At 58.3% G+C, this 19834-nt stretch overlaps 11 protein-coding genes across 11 annotated transcripts; 6 read left to right on the top strand and 5 right to left on the bottom strand.

Moving 5' to 3' along the window:
- Positions 1-86: 86 nt before the first annotated feature.
- On the bottom strand, positions 87-894 carry ACA1_175930 (uncharacterized protein; the record flags this gene model as incomplete). Its single annotated transcript, XM_004356763.1, has 2 exons — positions 87-547; positions 624-894. 2 exons carry the CDS (start codon positions 892-894, stop codon positions 87-89), a joined length of 732 nt encoding a protein of 243 aa, XP_004356816.1.
- Positions 895-1160: 266 nt separating this feature from the next.
- Positions 1161-2647, bottom strand: ACA1_175920 (Ras subfamily protein; the record flags this gene model as incomplete). Its single annotated transcript, XM_004356762.1, is given in 5 exon segments — positions 1161-1673; positions 1765-1850; positions 2180-2255; positions 2274-2338; positions 2563-2647. The coding sequence occupies 5 exon segments, from the start codon at positions 2645-2647 to the stop codon at positions 1161-1163; spliced, it is 825 nt and encodes a 274-aa protein (XP_004356815.1).
- A 141-nt stretch (positions 2648-2788) lies between these two features.
- On the bottom strand, positions 2789-4796 carry ACA1_175910 (eukaryotic translation elongation factor 2, like, putative; the record flags this gene model as incomplete). Its single annotated transcript, XM_004356761.1, has 6 exons — positions 2789-2949; positions 3042-3525; positions 3637-4035; positions 4142-4351; positions 4442-4587; positions 4667-4796. Coding segments are annotated over 6 exons (1530 nt in total), but the record flags the coding sequence as incomplete, so codon positions are not given.
- Positions 4797-5307: 511 nt separating this feature from the next.
- On the bottom strand, positions 5308-6479 carry ACA1_175900 (tetratricopeptide repeat domain containing protein; the record flags this gene model as incomplete). Its single annotated transcript, XM_004356760.1, has 5 exons — positions 5308-5508; positions 5592-5763; positions 5858-5946; positions 6031-6181; positions 6310-6479. 5 exons carry the CDS (start codon positions 6477-6479, stop codon positions 5308-5310), a joined length of 783 nt encoding a protein of 260 aa, XP_004356813.1.
- Positions 6480-6671: 192 nt separating this feature from the next.
- Positions 6672-7497, top strand: ACA1_175890 (haloacid dehalogenaselike hydrolase domain containing protein; the record flags this gene model as incomplete). The annotated part of the gene is made up of 3 exons (XM_004356759.1): positions 6672-6761; positions 6831-7026; positions 7097-7497. 3 exons carry the CDS (start codon positions 6672-6674, stop codon positions 7495-7497), a joined length of 687 nt encoding a protein of 228 aa, XP_004356812.1.
- An 84-nt stretch (positions 7498-7581) lies between these two features.
- On the bottom strand, positions 7582-7896 carry ACA1_175880 (uncharacterized protein; the record flags this gene model as incomplete). The annotated part of the gene is made up of 1 exon (XM_004356758.1): positions 7582-7896. The coding sequence occupies one exon, from the start codon at positions 7894-7896 to the stop codon at positions 7582-7584; it is 315 nt and encodes a 104-aa protein (XP_004356811.1).
- A 1059-nt stretch (positions 7897-8955) lies between these two features.
- On the top strand, positions 8956-11278 carry ACA1_175870 (zinc finger, C3HC4 type (RING finger) domain containing protein; the record flags this gene model as incomplete). Its single annotated transcript, XM_004356757.1, has 7 exons — positions 8956-9116; positions 9252-9299; positions 9399-9648; positions 9763-9907; positions 9990-10070; positions 10161-11071; positions 11153-11278. 7 exons carry the CDS (start codon positions 8956-8958, stop codon positions 11276-11278), a joined length of 1722 nt encoding a protein of 573 aa, XP_004356810.1.
- Positions 11279-11659: 381 nt separating this feature from the next.
- ACA1_175860 (von Willebrand factor type A domain containing protein) lies at positions 11660-15617 on the top strand (the record flags this gene model as incomplete). Its single annotated transcript, XM_004356756.1, has 13 exons — positions 11660-12056; positions 12184-12248; positions 12338-12558; positions 12640-12875; positions 12958-13056; positions 13149-13400; positions 13514-13625; positions 13704-13780; positions 13918-14037; positions 14117-14326; positions 14406-14622; positions 14761-14822; positions 14908-15617. The coding sequence occupies 13 exons, from the start codon at positions 11660-11662 to the stop codon at positions 15615-15617; spliced, it is 2778 nt and encodes a 925-aa protein (XP_004356809.1).
- A 198-nt stretch (positions 15618-15815) lies between these two features.
- ACA1_175850 (prenylcysteine methylesterase, putative) lies at positions 15816-17180 on the top strand (the record flags this gene model as incomplete). The annotated part of the gene is made up of 4 exons (XM_004356755.1): positions 15816-16235; positions 16421-16584; positions 16688-16881; positions 16969-17180. The coding sequence occupies 4 exons, from the start codon at positions 15816-15818 to the stop codon at positions 17178-17180; spliced, it is 990 nt and encodes a 329-aa protein (XP_004356808.1).
- A 441-nt stretch (positions 17181-17621) lies between these two features.
- Positions 17622-18699, top strand: ACA1_175840 (SFT2 family protein; the record flags this gene model as incomplete). Its single annotated transcript, XM_004356754.1, has 7 exons — positions 17622-17746; positions 17811-17910; positions 18011-18064; positions 18136-18215; positions 18280-18397; positions 18464-18522; positions 18615-18699. The coding sequence occupies 7 exons, from the start codon at positions 17622-17624 to the stop codon at positions 18697-18699; spliced, it is 621 nt and encodes a 206-aa protein (XP_004356807.1).
- Positions 18700-18846: 147 nt separating this feature from the next.
- On the top strand, positions 18847-19662 carry ACA1_175830 (mago nashi protein; the record flags this gene model as incomplete). Its single annotated transcript, XM_004356753.1, has 5 exons — positions 18847-19000; positions 19085-19148; positions 19233-19320; positions 19380-19505; positions 19645-19662. The coding sequence occupies 5 exons, from the start codon at positions 18847-18849 to the stop codon at positions 19660-19662; spliced, it is 450 nt and encodes a 149-aa protein (XP_004356806.1).
- Between the last annotated feature and the right edge of the window lie 172 nt (positions 19663-19834).

Below are 19834 nucleotides of genomic sequence, written 5' to 3'. Positions count from 1 at the left end.
TCCCCTCCATGCTGTGCCATTCATTTACACGCACACACAAAGAGAGTAGTGAGTCTCGGTGAGCAAGCTGGCACGTCAGGTGGAGTTTACGTGATGGACGAGAGCAACTGGGCCAGGCTGTGGCGCATGAAACTTATCTGGTGGAGCGAAGTTGCGATCTCCTGCACCTGGCGGGCAAGACGCTTCGCCTTCGCGACCTGCTGCGGCTTCGTCCAGACAACCATACCACCCTGCGGCGCTTCATCTTCGTTCTCTTCCTCCTCAGACTCCTCGGAGAAGGAGGAAGACTCATCATCTGCCGAGGATGATGATTCGTCTGACGACGAATCATCTGCCAAGGATGATGACCAGTGGTCTGAATTGTTGAGGCCGCCTGCCCTCTTCTGCTTCTTCGGTGAATGACGAGGCTCACCCGCAGGCTCCATCTCGACCCTCGTACGTTTCTCTCCGCGCTGCCACGTCTTCGGCTCATCGTCTTTTTGCTGAACAGATTCGGCAATCTCACCCACGACGCCGGCCAACTTGACCATCTGCACCTTGGGGTCACCTTCTCACGACACATGACACACAGCCTCGTCAGCCCCCCCCCTCCCCGCCACCAGCTGGTGCAGCGCCCAATGAACGAAACAAGACAGGAGGAGGGGGATACTGTAGCGCTCGGGTGAGGCGGTCCCTGCACAGAGCCCACCAGAATATGGGCTCGTTGGGCACATCCTGGAGGGCCAAGAGCGGAGGCGGCCAGGTGCGGTGGTACGCGTCCCGCCACAGGGCCTTCCACCTATTCTTGGCGCAGAGGCTGCGCCACAAGCGGCACACGTGCTGGGCCGAAAACAGGCCGCGTGCGTCCAGCCACTCGAGCACCGCCAGCACCATCTCCGTCGGCAGCTCGTTCATCTTCTTGCTCTTGCTCTTGTTGTTGCTTGGCCGATGCTCCGTTAGAGAGAAGTATCATCACAACAAGCCGGCAGCGCGAAGGGCTGAGGCGTCTGCTGGCGCACCGCCAGGACATAGACCAAAGAGGGGTCGGGGGCTCTTGGTTGGTCATCGGCCGAAATCTCCTAATTTAAACAGTTGCGGACATTTCTGTTTTGTGGAATCCATTTCACATTTAAACACACCACACTCTGGCCGAGCGGCGCTACTGCTGAGCTGGTGGCAGTTTACGCGAGGAGGCAGGGGTCGGACTTCTTATTCTTCTTCGTCCTGGTCGTGGTCGTCGTACTGGCGGCGTCCAAGATCTTGCCGGTCGTAATGGCCAGCGCCAGGCGCGCTGCTCCCAGCATGGCCTCGTCGACGCCCTCGCGCGTCTTGCAGCTCACCCGGGCAAAGAAGCAGCCCATGGCCTGAGCCGCCGCCGGTCCCGCATCCGGGGGCACCTCGCGCTCGTCGCGTAGATCGATCTTGTTCTCCACCATGACCACCGGCACCACCGCGGGCTCCTCCTTCACCTGCAGGACCTGAAGAGGTTTGGTAGCAGCAGTGCAGTGGTTTTGTGGGAGCAGCCGCGGCTGTTGGTTAGTCTCATCGCCGCTCGGTCGGCCAGTGAGGAGAGGGGAGGCACGGAGCCACACTTCTTTGATAAACTCCTCGCAGCGGCGGAACGAGGCGAAGGAAGTAGCGCTGTAGACCACCAAGAACGCCGCACTGGACTGTATCCACTGAGGCCTGAGCGCCTGTGTGCGGTGTGTGCGCGTGCGCGCGCCTCGGCTTAAGGTCATTTGAGTCCGCCACAATGGAGGAGGTTGGGGGCAGACGGCGCGGTACGGAGAATTCTTCGTTGCCTGCGGTGTCCAGGATATCGAGCACTCTCGCGGTGCCATCCAGCATCACGCGCTTCCGGTAGGAGTCCCCTGCACATCGTCCACATGCGCACAGCTCAGCTCCGAGCCCACATTGTCGGCGCAACGTCGGGGCATTCAACCGTGTGTGGCTGAGCCAGTGCGGTACCAATGTTCGGGTCCCAGCGCTCAATGAAATGATTCTGGGCCGTGCCGCCATTACATTATGAGCAGGTCAGAGCACAACAAAGCGAGAGTCCAGCCGTACCACGCAATATTGTACAGTCAGGCAGGTTTTCCCGGTACCGGGGCAGCCAAGCACCACCTGCGCACAATGCAATTAGTCATCAGCTGGTTGTCACAGCCACCCACAAGCTCACACACCAAACGAATCTCGGAACCGGTTTGCTCGCGTGGTGCCGTCGGAATGCTGCTGAGCCCTTTGTACGGAAGCGGAGGCGGCGTGAACGAGAGAGACTGCCACCACCGGCGCACCGTAGCCTCTCGGATGAAGGCGCCCTTCCAGTCGCCGCTGTCCGTAGCTCTCTCCTTCGGCGAGGCTGTGTTTTCGGTCATAAACAAAATGGCATAAAAGAAAATGAATCAAAAGAAAGAGTGAAGAGGGGGGGGGCACGGTAGCGGGAGTGGAAGAAGAAGCGCCAGAGGCTGTCGTCGCAGCTTATCGCGTGCCACCGGCGACACACGGCCGTAGCGCCCCGCACGGTCCCCTCCCAACCCACCTCTCTGTTTCACACCACCACCACACGGAAGATGAGGAAGGCACCCCGAGAGACTTGGGAGAAGGTAGAGGGGAAGCTGTCACGTAACTGGAAGACGAGGAGCAACAGCTCATCAGACAGAGCCTCCATTACACCACCCAAAAAAACTGTGTTGCACCCCCAAACCTTTTCGTGGTGGCCAATGGCGCAAGCGGCTTCAAACTGCCTGGAGAGGTGCTGGAACGAGGGGCCTCAAAGGCCTTGACAATGTCCAGCCCCGCGAATGGCAATTCACAGCCGGTCCAGGTAGGTGTCGAGGGACGGGATCTCCTCCTTGAGGCCCTTGCGTCGGCGCACGGCCAGCATCAACTCGGCAGCGGTGCTGTGCGCCTGGAGCGGGTCGCCCTCCACCATCTGCCAGTGATCGAACACGCACTCGCCAGCCGGCCGCCCTGTGTACACACACACCGAGTTGAGTTCAGCCAAGTAGTGGGCGCCGACCACGAGCAATTGTGGGTCTGGCGACTGCTGGTGAGCAGGGTACCGGTGGCCTGGCGAAGAGCGGACGCGAAGCCAAAGGACTCGACGACCGGGAGGTACGCTTTGACCCGGCACATGCCGCCGCCGTCGCAGGCAGACGACAGCATGACCTGGCCGCGCCGCTCGGCGATGATGGTCGTGACGACGTCAATGTCCGACTGGCGCGCGTGGGTCTCGACGAGGTAGACGGGCTCCATGAGCCGCGGCCGTGAGTCGAGTTGCGCCGCGCGCAGCACGCGACGCCCCGCCGGAATGAGCTGGCCGGCGCCCCGGTGGATGGCGTCGGTCGTGAGTACGAAGTCGACCAGTTTGAACCGCACGCCGCGCAGAGGCTCCTCGCACAGCGCACCCTCGCGCGTGCCCCACTGGAACGTCTGCTCGACTAAGCCCCTGATCTCGCCGACGTACTGCAGCGGATACTTGAACTCCTCGGACATGGCGTTGGGTCCCCTCCCGTCCGGTCCCCAGCACCAGATCCGCCTCGCATCCTGTCCGTTTGATAATAATGATTATTGTTAATGTTGTATTGTTGCGATCATAGCGTCATTTTCGTTCTTGTACTTGTTTCGTTAAAGAAAGAAGCAGAGTAGGAGACGCACCAGGACCTCCCAAGTGTGAAGCTGGCTGCTGAGAGCGGCCCGGTCGGCGCTGGTATTGAAAGAGCCGCTCTCGATGGCGTCGGCCAGACCCGCGGGGAGGGGCTCTGCGGTCATCCACAGCCGGGTGTGCTTGTTGGGCGACTTGGCCATGCACGTCTGGCTCGAGCGCGCCACCACGGTCTCCCGTAAGGATATTGCGGGCACCGACGACCGAGCGAACCCGACGCCCACCGCGGCGAGGTCCCTGGCCAGCGGGCCCAAGAGCATCTCCAGGTGCCGCTCGCTCATGCCAGAGACCACCAGCTCGCCCGTTCGCTCGTCCATCGCAGCCCCTCCGTCCAGGTGTGTGCGTGACATCTTGCGTAGGGCCTCGATCACCTTGGGTAAGTCGGCTGGGTTCTGTGAACAGGGACCGAGTGTCAACGCCATTGCCATTCGGTCATCATCAAGCATTGAAGGTGCGGTGTTGTGCTCATGCTTGGGGGGGGGGGTAGAGGAGTAGTACGTTTGGCTGAATACTCTGATGAACGACGGGTAAAGGCTTCCGGATGGGCTTGAACGGGTGCGCGGTCGGGCTCGAGGTGATGGTGCTGGAGTCTACCAGGAAATGACCGGCCAGGTAGACCAGGTTGCCCGCCGACACTGCATCCGTCTCTTCTAGGCGGCCATGCCCGGCGACCAGTAGCCTTTCAATGTCCTTCACCTTGATAACACCCTAGAATGTCACAGCCACCCAAAGAATAGACGTAACCAGTAAGCCACCTGGTGGAACGCGCAGAGAAGAGCCCAAGGGAAGGGGAGAGACCTTTTGACCGGGTCGGTCGTCTGGACCCAAGATGCGCACTTGCTGCCCCGCGACCAGAGTGCCCGAGAACACGCGGCCGAACGCGTAGAACCTGTTCTCTTCGTGGGTGGAGGGGGCCAGATTCGCTACGTACAACATCAGAGGACCTAATGAGGGCGCGCCGAATGTAAGCTTGGGTGAGTGTGCTCGGCTCTACATACAGTTTCCCAGAATGTGGCGTCATACCGTCCTTGTCGCAGAGCGAGATGGCCAAGGCGCATTCATCGTCTATCGGACCCGCGTACAGGGCTTCCATGCGATACTTTTGCGCCACCACCGACGATGGCAGATGCGTCGCAATAGCGTCCATCAGCGCCTAATCTCCAGAAAAGACGATGAGCAATCAAGCAAGCACGAGCAGGAACAATGAGGGGAAAGCGGACGTGCATCGGGCAGAGGAAGAAAATTGGCCATGACCCTCTTGATCAAGCCCTCGCCTTCTTCCGAGGCATCTGTGATGTCGATTCCCAGCTGTTCGAGATGCCTGTGAAGTGCTTCGCGCTTATCGGGTCCGCCCACGCAGCCACGGATGAGCTTGTAGATGGGTCCCAGAACGAACTGGCAAAAGCCCCTCCGCAACTTCTTGCCCGTCGTCGCCGATACGCTGGTGCCCAGCCTGCACCCCCTCCCCCACCCAGTGTTAGTTGAAAGCAGCCCCTATCCGTGCGTGAAAGCCAACACGCACCATTTCTTTGTGTCGGGGTCGTAGAAGTGTTCGCCCCAATGTCCAGGCACTCACTGGAAGCCTCCATCACATCTGTGGGCTGTGGCTACCACCGTTCCTCTTTTTCTTTTGTTTGTTTTATTAATTTCCCACATTTCCGTTTTTATTTGGTGGCGAGGTCACTGTCCTGCTCTTTGTGCTCGGGCTGTGAGCTCTGGGTGGCTTCGTCACCACCACCAGGGGTCGCGGGAGGGAAGTAGTTGTCGAGATCCTGCTTGTCTCCCGCGATCTTTTTCATCGTCTTGCGGAGCAGCGAGGCAGCGTAGAACAGAGCATCCGGGTTGTTGGGGTCCCAGAATCGCACCTTCAGCGCGGCACAGCACGAGCCAATGTCAGCTCACGCTTCAATACGATCAAACATTGAACACACGCCACGCGATTGCGTACCTCGTTGAAGTCCCTCATGGCACTCTTGTCGTCCCCGAGGTCCATGTACACCTCGCCGCGCGCGAGGAGGGCGTCGATGTGGTTGGGCCGCATTTCAATGACTCGGTCAAGATAGCTCAGCGCTTCCTGATGCCGCCCCAGGCAGAGGAGAGCATCACCGCAAAGATAGAGGCTGCGCATTGATCAAGAAACATGTCGTCAGTCACCTTCAAGTGGGTTCCAACGTCGTCTCTCCCACGCTCATAAGAGTAAAAGAGTGGGCGTACCCTTCTGCCTTGAGCTTGGTGAAGAGCTTCTTCTCGTCCTCGTTCTCGGGCAGCTCGATCTGCTGGCCTTCATCTTCGATCACTGTGATCTGTGGGCGCCACAGGTCCGTACATTCGAATAAGCCTAAGACCAACTGTGCATGGGTCATCAAGAGTGCAGTGAACCCGCGTACCTTGAGCTCTTTGCCGAGCGTCTCAAGCCGAGTGACGATCTGCGTCGCTTCGCCAGCGACTTTGTCAGCCTGGTCGCTTTCCTTGATCCGCGCAAGCTCCCCCTCTATCCGCTGCAGCTCTGCGATGGCGTTGTTGGCCACCTGCCCTGTCCTGTGGTTGCCGCCCTGCTCTCCTTTCTCCGGCGCTTGCACCCTCGACCACGTCCTCACTAGAACGACGTCGTGAACGCCAGGCAACCCACAAGCACCTTGAGCAAAAAAAGATGTAATTGTCCGTACAATAAAATCTGGTAGGTGTTGCGGTTGATGATCGGAGCAGCAGCCTCGTAGAGGCCGATGCACGAACTGCCGCCAGCGACGTCACTTGCGGCCTCCGCAGAGTCGTTCCGGCGACGACTATTCTTGTCCGCCTCATCTTCGTTGTTCAATTTATTTATGTTTTTTTCCATCTATTTTTCCCTTTTTCCTCTGCTGACGTCAGCGGTGAAGCCCCGGCTTTTGCGCCTTTCGAGCAGGAACCACGGAGGAGAAGCACGTACGTGGCGCTTCAGCCTTAGCTCCTGTTCGTCTTGCCACAGTGTTTTTCTAACAACACCACCTCAAACACTCCTTGTTTAATCGCCAGCCGTTTCAATTCAAAGATGAACACTGCCGCTACGCCGAAGGAAATCAAGGGGGTGCTGTTCGACCTCGACGGACTCCTTCTGGACACTGAGCCCCTCTACGAGAAGGTACTACTCCTCCCTCTTTTTTTTGTTTTTTGGGCTAATTTTTGGTGCCTCTTTTGCTCCTGGCCGCAGGCCATCGCAGCGGTCCTGGCTGAGTACGGGCACGTGTACGACCAGGAGCTGAGGTCGCACGTAATCGGCCGGGGCGAGGTGGAGGGCGCCAACCTCATCATCAACACCAAGACCCTGCCTCTCGGCCCGCACGAGTTCCTCGAGAAGCGCGAGGTGCACCTCAAAGAGCTCTTCCCCACCGCTGAGCCTATGCCCGGTACGTGGCTGCCGTGGATCTCATACAAAAACTTAAAGACCTAGTTGAGCTGACCAACAACGTCGAACAGGCGCGAAGGAGCTGACGGCCTACTTCCACAAGAACAACATCCCGATGGCGGTAGCTACCAGCAGCCACAGGGATGCTGTCACGTTGAAGCTGCAGAAGCATCAGGAGTGGTTCAAGGTCTTCACCTACCTTATCTCTGGCGATAACGAGCAGGTGAAGAACGGCAAGCCCGCGCCCGACATCTTCCTTGCCGCCGCTCGTGGCATCAATATCGACCCCGCGCACTGCCTCGTCTTCGAGGACTCGCCATCGGGTGCCGAGGCCGGCGCCAACGCCGGCGGCATCGTGGTGGCCGTGCCCGATCCCATCATGCCCCACGACAGGTACCCGCGGGCCAACCTCATCATCAAGACCCTCAACGACTTCCGCCCGGAGGCCTACGGCCTTCCTCCTTCCCAGTAGGCAGCCACAGCGCTGTAGCGGCGCATCGTGTTTTGCATTGGAACTAAGCACCGCCATTACACCTACAGCTGTCGGTGCTTGGCTTCACACGTGTTCGCCCACCTTGCGGTCGCGGTGATGGTGCTGGTCGGGCACGGTCTTCTCGTGGTGCGCTTTGTTGTACAGATAGCCCGCGCCGGTGACGGGCTGCCCGGTGTGGCCCTTCTCGTGGTGGAGGATGCGTTGGCCCTCCTTGATGGCCTCGTCCAGGTCGTCGGGCCGCTTCAGCCCGCGCTGGTTCCAGAAGGCGTCGTTGTTGGGGTTGTTTTCCAACGCCTTGTGGTCCTGTTCCTGCTGCTCCTCCTGCAACTTCTTCGGGTCGCCCAGGTTGTGCTCCAAGAGTGTGGGTACGTCGGCCATGTTCGTTGATGCTTCTTCTTCTGCTTCTTTTGGTTCTTGATCAGAATCTGCTCTTTGTGCGGGAGCGCCGGGCGCCTTTGGGCACCATTTGCCCAAAGCCGGCACCGAGTCTTGGAGAAGGGAGCGAAGAGTAGGGGAAATGTGGACCGACCAGTTCCCACTTCGTAACTCGACCACTCTGGCGTCGTGGGTCCACGCGCAGGTGAAGACACTGCTCCGCAGCTCCAGCAGGCGCCAACAAGAAGCTGAGAGAAGAGACGTCTGCAGCTAAGGAACAGTGGCGGAGTTTCCGGTGTTTTTTATTTATCTTTTCTTTATGTCTTTGTCTGGGCTATCCGATTATCGTCATCCGCGAGAACAAGACAAGCACGCAAGGCCACAACATGCACCTGGTGTTCTCGAATGCTTATGGCATTGAGTGAAGGCGATCAACTCAAGTCCGCCGTGCGGGCTTTTACTCCTTGCTGCAGGTCAATGAAATCGCGATTTAGGCGTGTAGGCCGAACGCGATTTGCGACAGACGATGGCCGCCAAGGTACCAACTCATCTTCCCTTCGCCTGACTCTAGGCCACAACATGAGGATACATAAATAGCCTGACGGTCTTCAATTGAGAAGGCCAGTGGAGCTTCGATTAGTCTTTCTGAACACACTCAAATTAATCACTCCGCACTCTCCTCCCTTGCTCTTCCGCTAACCTCATTTTTTCGTTCTCAACAGGCGCTGCATCGTCGCTGTCCTTTGCAGCAGCAACCACAGATCTCATGGCTGCACCCACAGCTGCGGGTGCAGCCCATGCTGGCATTGTCATCCCTGCGATTTGCTCGTTCGCGCCAAAATAAATATCCCATTTTATTCGTATTTCCAATTACGTGAAATTGAAGCGGTGCTTTCTTTTTCGTTCGCACACAACCCAACGCAACCGCACATCTTGTATCACCTGGCGTGGATTGGTGTCCCTCCTGGTACGTTTTGCTCTCTTTTTTTTTGACCAAAACTTGAATGATTTTGATTGACGCGTCTGCTGGGGCAAAGAAGAAGAGCGAAGAAGAAAGAAGTCATGGCCACCGACAATCCAGAAATGCGGAAGGGGCAGCTGTTTCAGCAGGAACAGATCTACTCCCTCCTGATGCAGAACCCAGCCACCGCCAAGTACATGGGCCAGGCTGACGTTTGCCGTATCGTCGGCGAGCTCAGGTCCAACCCCGCCGCCTACGCCAAGTACGTCGCCCTTCTTCCCTTTTATAATCAATAACGTGAATAATTCGCCATAAATGCAAAAAAAATAAGAAATGTACTTTCATATAAAAAAAACCTGATTAAAGTCTTCATGCATTGCACTTCATGCGCGTGCAGGTACCGGAATGACTCCCGCATTGTGGAGTTGGCCACCCATCTGGCCAGGTGAGAGTGCCTCTCCCTCACGACATGCCCTTCCTTCAAATGTTTGATGAAACCCTCACCACCACTCTCGCACATCGATCGCCGTGTCGCGCCATTCAGTCAGACTGCACGTCCGACGTGGCCGCCTGCATGGAGCAGCTACAGCACAACAAAAAATGCGGATCAGGGCGGCACGACGAGCGACGCGTCGACGACGTGGCTGCGCGCACGGCGGGACCGAGGGGCCACCTCCTCGCCGGCGTCGACGTCGACGACGTTCAACGCCTCCACCTTCTTCGCCGCTGTGCGATCGGGCGGCCTCGCCAGCGTGAGCGCTGTCGTCGACAGCAACCCGACGGCCCTATTTCAGGTACCTTGTGCGCCCCAAGTCCAGTCAACTTGCCTGTAAAGCAGGCCCGATCAGTGATCTCACCCTTATCGTCGTGCGTGGGCGATCGTGTGTGTGCCGTGTGGCTGAACACAGGAGGACGACTTCGGGTACACACCGCTGCATCTGGCAGCGCAGAACGGGCACACGCACATCGTGAACTACCTCCTCGGAAAGGGCGCCGATGTTGACCAGAAGCAGGCTGCCGGCTACTCGCCCCTCCACATCGCCGTGCTCTCGGGTACGAGCTTGCCAGTGACGGTGTGAGTCTCACCATGCGCTGACGCGTTAACCCGCTTTGATGTACATTTTTTCGCAAACAGACAAGACCAGCGTTGCGTTGACGTTGATCGAAAATGGCGCCAACATGCAGCTGCAGGACAACGAGGGTAACACGGCTCTGGGTACGTCACTGCCCCGACCGACTGACGAGTGGTTCGGCTTCCTACGCCCGACGCTTAACTCCTACCCCACTCGCTTTCAACGCCCTGCAGAGTACGCGCTACGCAACGACAACCCGGAGCTGATTTCGGTGCTGATCGAAGCGGCGACGGGCGGCGCAAGTCAGCAAAGCCAGCGGGAGAGGCGACGGCAGGAGAACGAGCGAAAACGGCAGACCGCCGCGCTCGCGCTGCCGGTGCAGGTCGAGCGCAAGATCGTCCGAGGGCAGCGGAGCTACGCGCCACCACCGCGCCGGCCGGCTGGACCCTCCCTCTTCGGCGATGACGATGACGATGACGATGACCTCTCGCTGTTCGATGCCGAGGAGTCCACCGCGTGGCCCAGCCACACCACGTCGTCGTCGTCGGAGAAAGAGGAGAAGGCCGAGGGCGGCCTGACCGACCTGTTCGGCTTTGGTGATGACGACGACGAAGACGACTACGTGCCCAAGGGCAAGGAGGTCAGCAGCTCGACCAGCCACAGCCACAGCCACAGTGGGCGCAAGGTCTCGTGGGCCGACCTGGAAGCTGAAGACGATGACGAGCAGGAGCAGAACCAATGGCAGGGCATGATCGCGTCGCTCTTCCCCGACGACGAGGGCGATGATGAAGAGGACATCTTCCCCACCAGCACCAGCACCAAGCCCTCCTCCACGACGACCCTGGCCCTCACGCACCCGCTCGCCCAGCCCACTGATGTGGCCCGGTCGACGACAGTGTCCGCATCCGCCTCGGTCGCCATCAAGACCAACACGTCGCAGATGACGGTTGTGGTCCAGACGACTTCCGCCAAGGCCACGTCGTCGGCAACGGGCGGCGAGGTGGATCAGCTGCTGGCGCAGATCCAGCAGCTCGAGGCCAGGCTCGCCGAGAAGGATCGGGAGCTGCTGGCCAAGGACGACAAGATCTCCGTCCTCGAGGAGGACACCTGGTGTCGCATCTGCATGGACAAGAAGATCGAAACGGTACCTCAACTTCGTGCAGAAAGAGAGAAGCGGGCTTGTGTTACTTTCATTCTCACACGTGGTCGATCGTTGTGTGGCCAGGTGTTGTTGTGGTGTGGCCACAACATTCTGTGCACGCCGTGCTCGCAGAAGGTGCAGAAGTCGAAGAAGGACTGCCCCGTTTGTGCCAAGCCCATCGCCCGAGTCGTGCGCACGTATCGGGCTTGATGAGCCGGCTTTCTCCGGTGTTGCAGCTTCCCGTTGACTCTTTTATGAATTATCGTCGACAGTGTATTTTCTTTTTTCACTTCAGCGGGCCACCCTTTTTCCTGAACATTTCTGCGCCAGCCGAAGCAATAAAAAGGGGAGTCAACTGTGGACGAAGCAACCACCCAGTCAAAGCCGCAGAGACCCACAACAACACCACAACGCACAAACAAACGGCCAGCAGTCGCAGCTGCCCAAAATTTTTGAGTGCAGCGCCAACCATACCACCAACCCGTCGCTTCACCAAACGTGAAAGAGAGGTCGAACAGAGAGGTCGAGTGCGAACAGCAACCACCAGCACATACCACAACAACAAAGTACAACAGCACCCAACAAGCTGCAATGCAGGTTGCAAAACGCCCCAGACTTGTCCGGCCCGCGTTTGGCCTCCGGTGTCGCTGCGGCCACGTAGCACGAAGCACTGGGCGGGCGCAGGCCCTCCAGTACCGTGAAGAAGAGGAGCCGCACACCAACATCCCGCTGGTGGGCGTGAAGGCGTCGGCCACCATCACGGACGTAGCGTGCGAGGTGACCCTCGTTCAGCGCTACAGGAACGACGAAGAGGTGCCGCTCGAGGTCGGCTACACGTTCCCGCTGGACTCGCGCGCGGCCGTGTGTCGGTTCGAAGTCGAGCTCGATGGCAAGCGGGTGGTAGGCAGCGTGCTGCCCCACGCCCAGGCGCGCGACGCCTACGGCGATGCCATCGCCGAAGGCAGTGGCGCCTACCTCCTTGAACAAAGTGAGTTCTCCCTCGGTGGTGTAGTGCCCTTTTAGTGTAGTGTAGTGTAGTTTAGTATCTTCTTGAGTGTCGTGTAGTGAGTGCATGTACCCCACAACATGTCGCTGACTGTCGGTCGCGGGCGCAGAGAAAGAAGAGATATTCCAGATGAACGTGGGCAACCTGCCGCCGGGCAAGGAATGCACTATTTACGTATGAACTCCTTCAAGTTGACTGGTTGTCATTCTGTGTTACAATGTAATGTTTGACTAAGATGTACATATATCTCGGCCGACAAACAGATCACGTACGTGGCCGAGCTACCGCTCGAGGGCGAGATGGTGCGGTTCACGCTGCCCACCACCATCGCCCCGCGCTACCAGGGCCAAGGCACCACGGCCAGCGAGCGCGAGGCACTCAAGGAAGTCACCACCATGTCGTCGACCTCTTCTTCTTCGTCATCGTCCAAGCCCTACGGCCTCGAGTTGGACATCGCCATCGAGATGCCGTCGCCCGTTCTCAGGTATGTTTGCGATCTACACTTTCGCCCTCCCAGCCTTTTATTTCGCTCAACCAGTTCCGAGTGCGTGTGGTGTCGATGCAGCGTTGAGTCTCCGTCGCACCCGATCAGGTTCCAGCTGAACGGCGATACGCCCACGAAGGGGCGCGTGACGCTGGCCACGCAGGAGACCGCGCTGGACCGCGACTTCGTGCTGATGATCCAGCAGAAGGACGCCCACCAGCCGGGCCTCTGGGTCGACAGCGAGCGGCAGGCCGTGATGCTCTCGCTCTACCCCAAGTTCATCGAGGTGGAGCAGAAGCGCGAGTTCATCTTCCTTCGTACGTCTTCCGCACCTTCATTCTCTCATAGAGCGGCCTATTTCTTATCGTTTTCATTCTTTTTCTCTTTTTCGTGGCGTAGTGGATCGCTCTGGCAGCATGGCGGGTTCGAGCATGAACGACGCCAAGAACGCGCTGCAGCTCTTCCTGCGCAGTCTGCCCGAGGGCTGCAAATTCAACAGTACGGTGACACCTAATCCAATCTTCATTCATTCAAAAACATCACTTAGCTCATCAACTAACAACTGAACTTTGTACGACGACCACAACCAGTTGTGGGATTCGGCTCCAAGTACGAGTTCCTCTTCAGGCAATCGAGGGCCTACGATGACCGCAGCCTGCAGGAGGCCAGCGACGCGGTGCCTCGGATGAACGCAAACATGGGCGGCACGGAGCTACTTGCGCCCATCACGGAGATTCTCGAAGACCACTCCGACCCCTCCTACTCGCGCCAGATCTTCGTGCTGACCGACGGCGAGGTGTCCAACACCGAGGCCGTGCTTCGCACCATTCGTGAACGAACTGGTACGCTGCTCGCTTCTCCAATCACGATCACCATGGTTTTTTATTTGTTGACTCTTATTGGACGATTGATATATATCGTGGGCTTGTATGTGGCGGATGATGGAAACATACAGGCCGGAAGATGTCGGACGAGGTCATGAGCGCCGTTGAGAGAGGCGTGTGCACATATCAAGGAGCCCGGCACTTTGCGGACCAGTTCTGGTATCACTGTAAGACCTGTTACAGGTGCGCACCTGCTCTCCCTTATCACCCCCGAAGCTCAACAAGCTCACGTTTTCATCTCTACTCCTCTCCGGCGTGTAGCAGCGACCCGATGTCTGGCTGCTGCGTGGTGTGCAAGGAGGTGTGCCACAAGGATCACGACCTAGAGCCGCGCTACGGTGGCTTCTTCTGGTAAGACGACCCGCTACTGGCCCATCTGTGGTACGACGAGCTCACCTTCTCTTTCTATGTTCCCACCACAGTGATTGCGGCAGCGCTCGTGACCACCGCTGCCGAGCTCGTACACCGGAGGAAGGGCGCAAACCCATCTCGTTGCCGCCCACGGTGCAATTGCGCGTGTTCGCTCTGGGCATCGGCGCTGCCGTATCGCGCGAGCTCGTGCTCGGCATGGCTGCAGCTGGCCGCGGAACTGCCGGTACGTGCATCATCAAGAACAGCTCGATCGAGTTTCAACAGCTTCACCTTGACTCAACCCTTTTTTCGTCTCTCATCAGAGTTTGTGGTGCCGGGCGAGCGCCTCGAATCCAAGGTGGTGCGCCAGCTCAGGCTGGCGATGCAGCCTTCCGTCGATGACGTGACCGTCGACTGGGGCGCCGGCTGGGGTCCCGTGCTCGCCCAGGCTCCGGAGACCCCGCCACCCCTGTTCGACGGCACCCGCCTGTGCCTCTTCGGTCTCGTCAAGCCCGACGCCGCCTTGCCGCAGGGTACCACTCCCCATTAGCTCCCTCATGTGCTCACCATGCAGGACCATCAGCTCATTATTTCTCGACTCATGTGGCTCAGGTGCGGAGGAGCCCGTGCAGGTGTCCTACACCTCGCCGGCGACGAGGGAGAGGGAGACGCTGGAATTCCCGCCGGCCGCAGCCGCGACGGCTTCGACGTCGGTCGTGCGCACGCTGGCGGCCAAGCACCGGATCAGCGAGCTCGCCCAAAAGGAGGCCGACGCATTCCGTACCGAGAAGGACAAGTTCAAGGCCGAGATCGAAGCCCTCGGCGTCAAGTACGCAGCAATACGCCCCCCCCCTCACAGCCATTCTCCTACTTGCCCTGGTTTGACAGAGCACTGACTGACTATGCTCTTGGATGAATGATTGGGCAGATATCAACTGGCCACCGCACACACGTCGTTCGTGGCCAGGGACGAACGCGACGAAGCCACACAGGGCACCATGCAGAGGCGGGTGGTTCCCAGCTACAACGGTACAATTCCATCGCCATCATCACCGCGTCTCCACCTGCAAGCAGTCTTGTCTAACCAGGTTTACTTACTTTACTGCGCTCACAGTTAGCGGAGCGCTGTTCGGGGCCGCGTTTGGAGGAGGCGGAAGAGGAGGCGGGCGTGGAGGGCGCGGAGGTAGTCGTGGCGGCAGTCGTGGCGGGAGGGGAGGAGGTCTAGGAAGTGGCGGTCGCGGTGGCTTCGGCGGAGCTGCTGCCTACGGTGGTTCAGGCTACGGGGGCCAGGGATTCCGATTCGACGAAGCCGACCGGACAGACCACCGCGACAGAGAACGATCGCGCTCGCGCAGTCCAACGCGCGAGGTTGGCGTCAAGCGTAAGCGCGGGCGCGCGCGCCAGAGTGCCTCCATTGACGAAGACGAAGGAGAGAACTTCGATGAGATGCAGATCGACCGGGCGCTGGCGGGCGCCCAAGGCGAGAAGAACGGCCACGGCCAGCTGGCCCGGCTGGTGGTACTTCAACGCGCCAACGGATCGTTCGAGCTCAACGACAAGCTGGCTCAACTCATCGGCGTCTCCTTGAGCGAGCTGCACGCGAAGCTGCGCCGCATCTGCTCGGGCGAAGCGAGCGAAGGCAAGCAGCAGCAGGTGTGGGCCACGGCGCTGGCGCTGGCCTTCCTGGAGAGCCGGCTGGGCGCCATCGCCGACGACTGGGCTATGATGGCGGACAAGTCGCGCCGGTGGTTGCGTCGCGAGACCGCAGCTGACCGTGCGCTGGCCAATGTCGACTGGCTCAACGAAGCCAAAAAGGCCCTCTAGCCTGCTCAGGGGGAGATGCATTGCGCGGTGGGGTCTACGTCACGGTGAAGGACAATAAAATACTCATTGGCCTTATATTATTTGTTTTTTTCTTTTCGATCAATTTTATTGGTCCAGTGCTGCGAACGCAGGGCGGTGATGTGGTCCCTCGCGGACACGGCAACGAGATGGTGGAAGATTTTGCGAGTGCTGGTGGAGATGCTGTGGTTCTACGTCAAAATCGCGCCATTTGGGCTGCGCATGTACCACGGCTACTTCATCTCTCATAATCGCGCCAAAGATGCCAGCCTCGATCTTGCCTACGGACCCCTGCCACGAAACAGGGTTGATGTGTACACCCAGCCCACCACAAAGCAGGACCTCAATGCCATTCCAGATGTCGCCCAAGAGTGTGCCGTGCTCGCACCGATGGTCGTCTTCATCCACGGCGGGGCGTGGTCTTCGGGCGGGAAGCACCAGTATGGCACGCTGGCCCGGGCGCTGCAGGCGCGAGGCCTGGCGGTGGCCGTGGCCAACTACACCCTCCACCCCGCGGGTCAGGTCCAGCAGATGGTGCGCGACCTCGCACTCCTCTTCAAGTTCATCGAACGCAATGCGCACTCCTTTGGCGCCGACCTCGTACCTCTGCACCCACTCTTAAATGCGCGACTCGTGTGTGGTGTGTGTGTGTGTGTGTGGCGTGTGTGGCGTGTCGGTATGAATGTTAGTGGTGAGTGTGTTGTGTCGTGCGGCGATGTCGTGTGTCGTGTTCATGTTGTGCGTGAACCGGGTCGCTGCATTCCCTAACGAACGGGGTGTGACAGAGGCGTGTGTATGTGGTCGGCCACAGCGCTGGGGCGCATCTGTTGGCGCTGTACATGGCGCGACTGGCCCTGCTCAAGCAACACGGCGAAGAGATCGGCCTTGGCGAACACTACCGCTCGTTCTTAGACGACACCCACCTGCTGTCCGACATCACCATACAAGCGTAAGTCATCTCTCTCTCTCTCTCTCGGGTGTGCTGTGTGCCGTGCTATGTGTGCGGTGTGCGACATGGAGAAGACCGTACTGACTAGCATGGTGTGGTGTAGGTTCGTGGGCATCGGCGGCCCCTACCACATCGCCGACCACTATGTGCACGAATCGAGCCGCGGCGTTGAGAACCTGTCGGCCATGAAGCCCGCAATGGGGGGCATTCCCAACTTTGACCATCACTCGCCCACGGCTCTGCTCAACGAGGCGGAGCTGCAACCCGGCGCACTGCCGCCGACCTATCTCCTCCATGGTGCGAGGCCTCCCACCACTTCTTGCCCACATACCCACGCGGGGTCGAGCCTGTGGTGCTGACGCTCTGCTTCGTGAGCGTGGTCAGGCACTGTTGACGGTACGGTGCCGAGCAGCTCGAGCGTGAAGTTTGCCGAGGCGCTCAAGAAGGGCGGACACGATGTCGAGTTGCACCTGGTGGAGGGCGTGGGCCATTCGGATTTCATCTTGCACCTCATGAACGACCGATCGACCCAGCATCAAGAGATGATGGACCACCTCGTCTCCCTTCTCCTCCGGCCCACTGGCGACCAAAGTTGATGTTATAATTTATTTATTTTTGTGTCCGCTATGAGTGTACATTCTCACCTCCACCAGGGAGGTGAGGCCGATCGCTTCGGTCTGAACAGTCTTCGCTAACCTTCATCATCGAGTGGTGGTCCCTCCGTCTTCAAGGACTGCGGATCACGAAAGTCGGAAGGAAAAGAGACCGGAAAACCCGCAGCAGGGAACAAGCGAACAATACTTCTATCGATCGCGACAGCCACGTCTCTCCCTTCTTCGCGCACTCTCCAAGATCGCCCGCTACATCCTTCCATCTTTGCGCACATCCAAAAAATCATGTCTTCGTTTTGGTCGGGCCTGGGCGGTGGTGGTAGCAAATCAGCGCCTGTCTCAGCCACCAGCAGCTCCTCGCGATCCTTTGGCACAACCAGCACCATCAGCGGGAGCACTCGTGCAGCAGACTCTGGCGGAGGGCTCATGAGCTGGTTCGGTGGCGCGCCCCCACCGCCACCGCCACCCCCTCCTGCCGATGAAGAGGGCCTTCTCTCCTCCTTCCGCCGCACGATCGGCCTGGCCCCACCCCCTCCGCCCCCGCCTGCCAGGTGCGTACAGATGATTATTTGTGATGTTTTTTTATGATTTATTGATGTTTTATTTGATTTGCAGCAAGCTAGACTCGGTGATGGGGATGGTGGGGTTGGGTCCGCGACGCGAACCCACGCTTATGGACGAGTTCAACGAAGCCACCACGCTCTCTTACAAAAACGTACGCTCCTTCAGCTTTCCACACACACACGGCAGTCGCTGGGCCAGATCGCGTTGCGTTGTAGTGCTTATCTTCTGTTGCGTGTCTTTGGCAACCACAGCGGTTGTATGGCTTTGGCATCTGTTTGGCCGTGTCGATTCTCTTCTTCTTCCTGGTACGCACCACCGGCTCGCGACATCGCCAGGGCTTCTGCACCAGTTTTGTTGCTAATCACGCAATCCACAGTCGGTGCTGTTCATCTACATCTTGCTTTTCGCCGCCTTTGGCGTGTTCTACACCATCGGCAACCTTTGCCTCTTGGGAAGGTATATTCTATCGCTTCAAGAGAGGTGGGTTGCACGTGAGACTGACCGATCGCTGCATCTCCAGCTCCTTCTTTTTGATCGGTCCGACGCGACAGCTCAAGATGATGTTCAAGCCCATTCGACTAATCGCCACCATCATCTACCTCGGCGCACTGGGCATGACCCTCTTCGTGGCCATCTACGTATGATCTCAATTGATGGTTTTTTGTGTCGCACATGCTGACGCCCTTCCTCTGTTTCCACTCCAGACCAAGTCAGCCCTGCTCGTGCTGATCTGCGTCATCATCCAAATCTGCGCCATCGTGTGGTACGTTGCACACCCCTCCCTTGAGCTCGAGTTCATGCTCTTGTGTGAGGAGCAGACTCTCGGTTCTCTCTCTAACTCGTGTAATCTCCAAGGTATGTGGCGAGCTATCTGCCTTTCGCGCAGACGCTGTTGAAGAAGTGCTGCGGCGCGTGTGCGGACAGCATCACCAGCGTTTAGTTCTCCAATACATCACCTTGCCTTTGTACAGACACGAGTTGGTTGCGTCTTGTTCGAATCGCCGGATATTACCGGGCAGCGAAGGAAAAATATTTTCTTTTTTCAGTGGGCGGTTTTGATCGTTCGAACACAATCAATCACATAACAATGGCGGAGGATGCTGATTTCTATGTGCGCTACTATGTGGGCCACAAGGGCAAGTTCGGCCACGAGTTCCTCGAGTTTGAGTTCAATCCTGATGGAAAGCTCAGATACGCCAACAATTCGCACTACAAGAACGAAACGCTGATCAGGAAGGAGGGTACGCAGGAGGAGGAAAATTGGATTTGCCGCAGCTTCCACTTCATCTCGAAGCTGCCACTCACCACCAATTCCAATTGATTAGCCTTCGTCAGCCCCGCTGTGCTGAAGGAGCTCAAGCGGATCATCATCGACAGCGAAGTCTTGAAGTGCGTCCCCCCCCCCTCATGTGATAGATTTTACTGGCAACAAAACAACAAGTTGCTGATCGTGCGTGGCATGTGAATGAGCAGGGAAGATGACAAGCACTGGCCTCAGCCCGACAGAGTCGGCAAGCAGGAGCTTGAGATTGTGATTGGCAATGACCACATCTCGTTCACGGTACTGCCGAACTGCGACAATTTCTGAATGACGTTCTAATCATGATTGGCGCTGTGCAGACTTCAAAGATCGGATCGCTGCTCGACGTGCAGGGCAGCCAGGACCCTGAGGGTCTTAGGATTTTCTACTACCTTGTCCAGGATCTCAAGTGCTTTGTCTTCTCTCTCATCTCTCTCAACTTCAAGGTTCGTTGCATATCCTTGTTTCTTTGGCACTGCGTGGCGCTCCACCGCAGTCTTTGTCTGCCTTGGCTCTGCCCATTGCTCGTTTCTGCATTCTCCGCTGGAGTTGATGACTCACGGCACTCCATCGTCGCGTACACAGATCAAGCCCATCGGTTAAGTGTAGCATACCCCTCCACAACACAGCGCAAGGAAACGGAACAGCTGAGGTTATGCGTGCTCGATTGCCCTCCTCCGCTAATAAAGCAGGCTACCCCTCCGCCCTCCTTCAAAGGCGATCTTGCTCCGCCACCAGCCCTCTTTTTGAAGTGGTGGCGCCGAACGCCAAACGA

The sequence above is a fragment of the Acanthamoeba castellanii genome (genome assembly GCF_000313135.1).
Source record: "Acanthamoeba castellanii str. Neff unplaced genomic scaffold scf7180000084741, whole genome shotgun sequence".
NCBI classification, from domain to species: domain Eukaryota; phylum Discosea; order Longamoebia; family Acanthamoebidae; genus Acanthamoeba; species Acanthamoeba castellanii.
The sequence above is the reverse complement of the archived record's forward strand: the minus strand, read 5'-3'. Positions and strand labels throughout refer to the sequence as shown.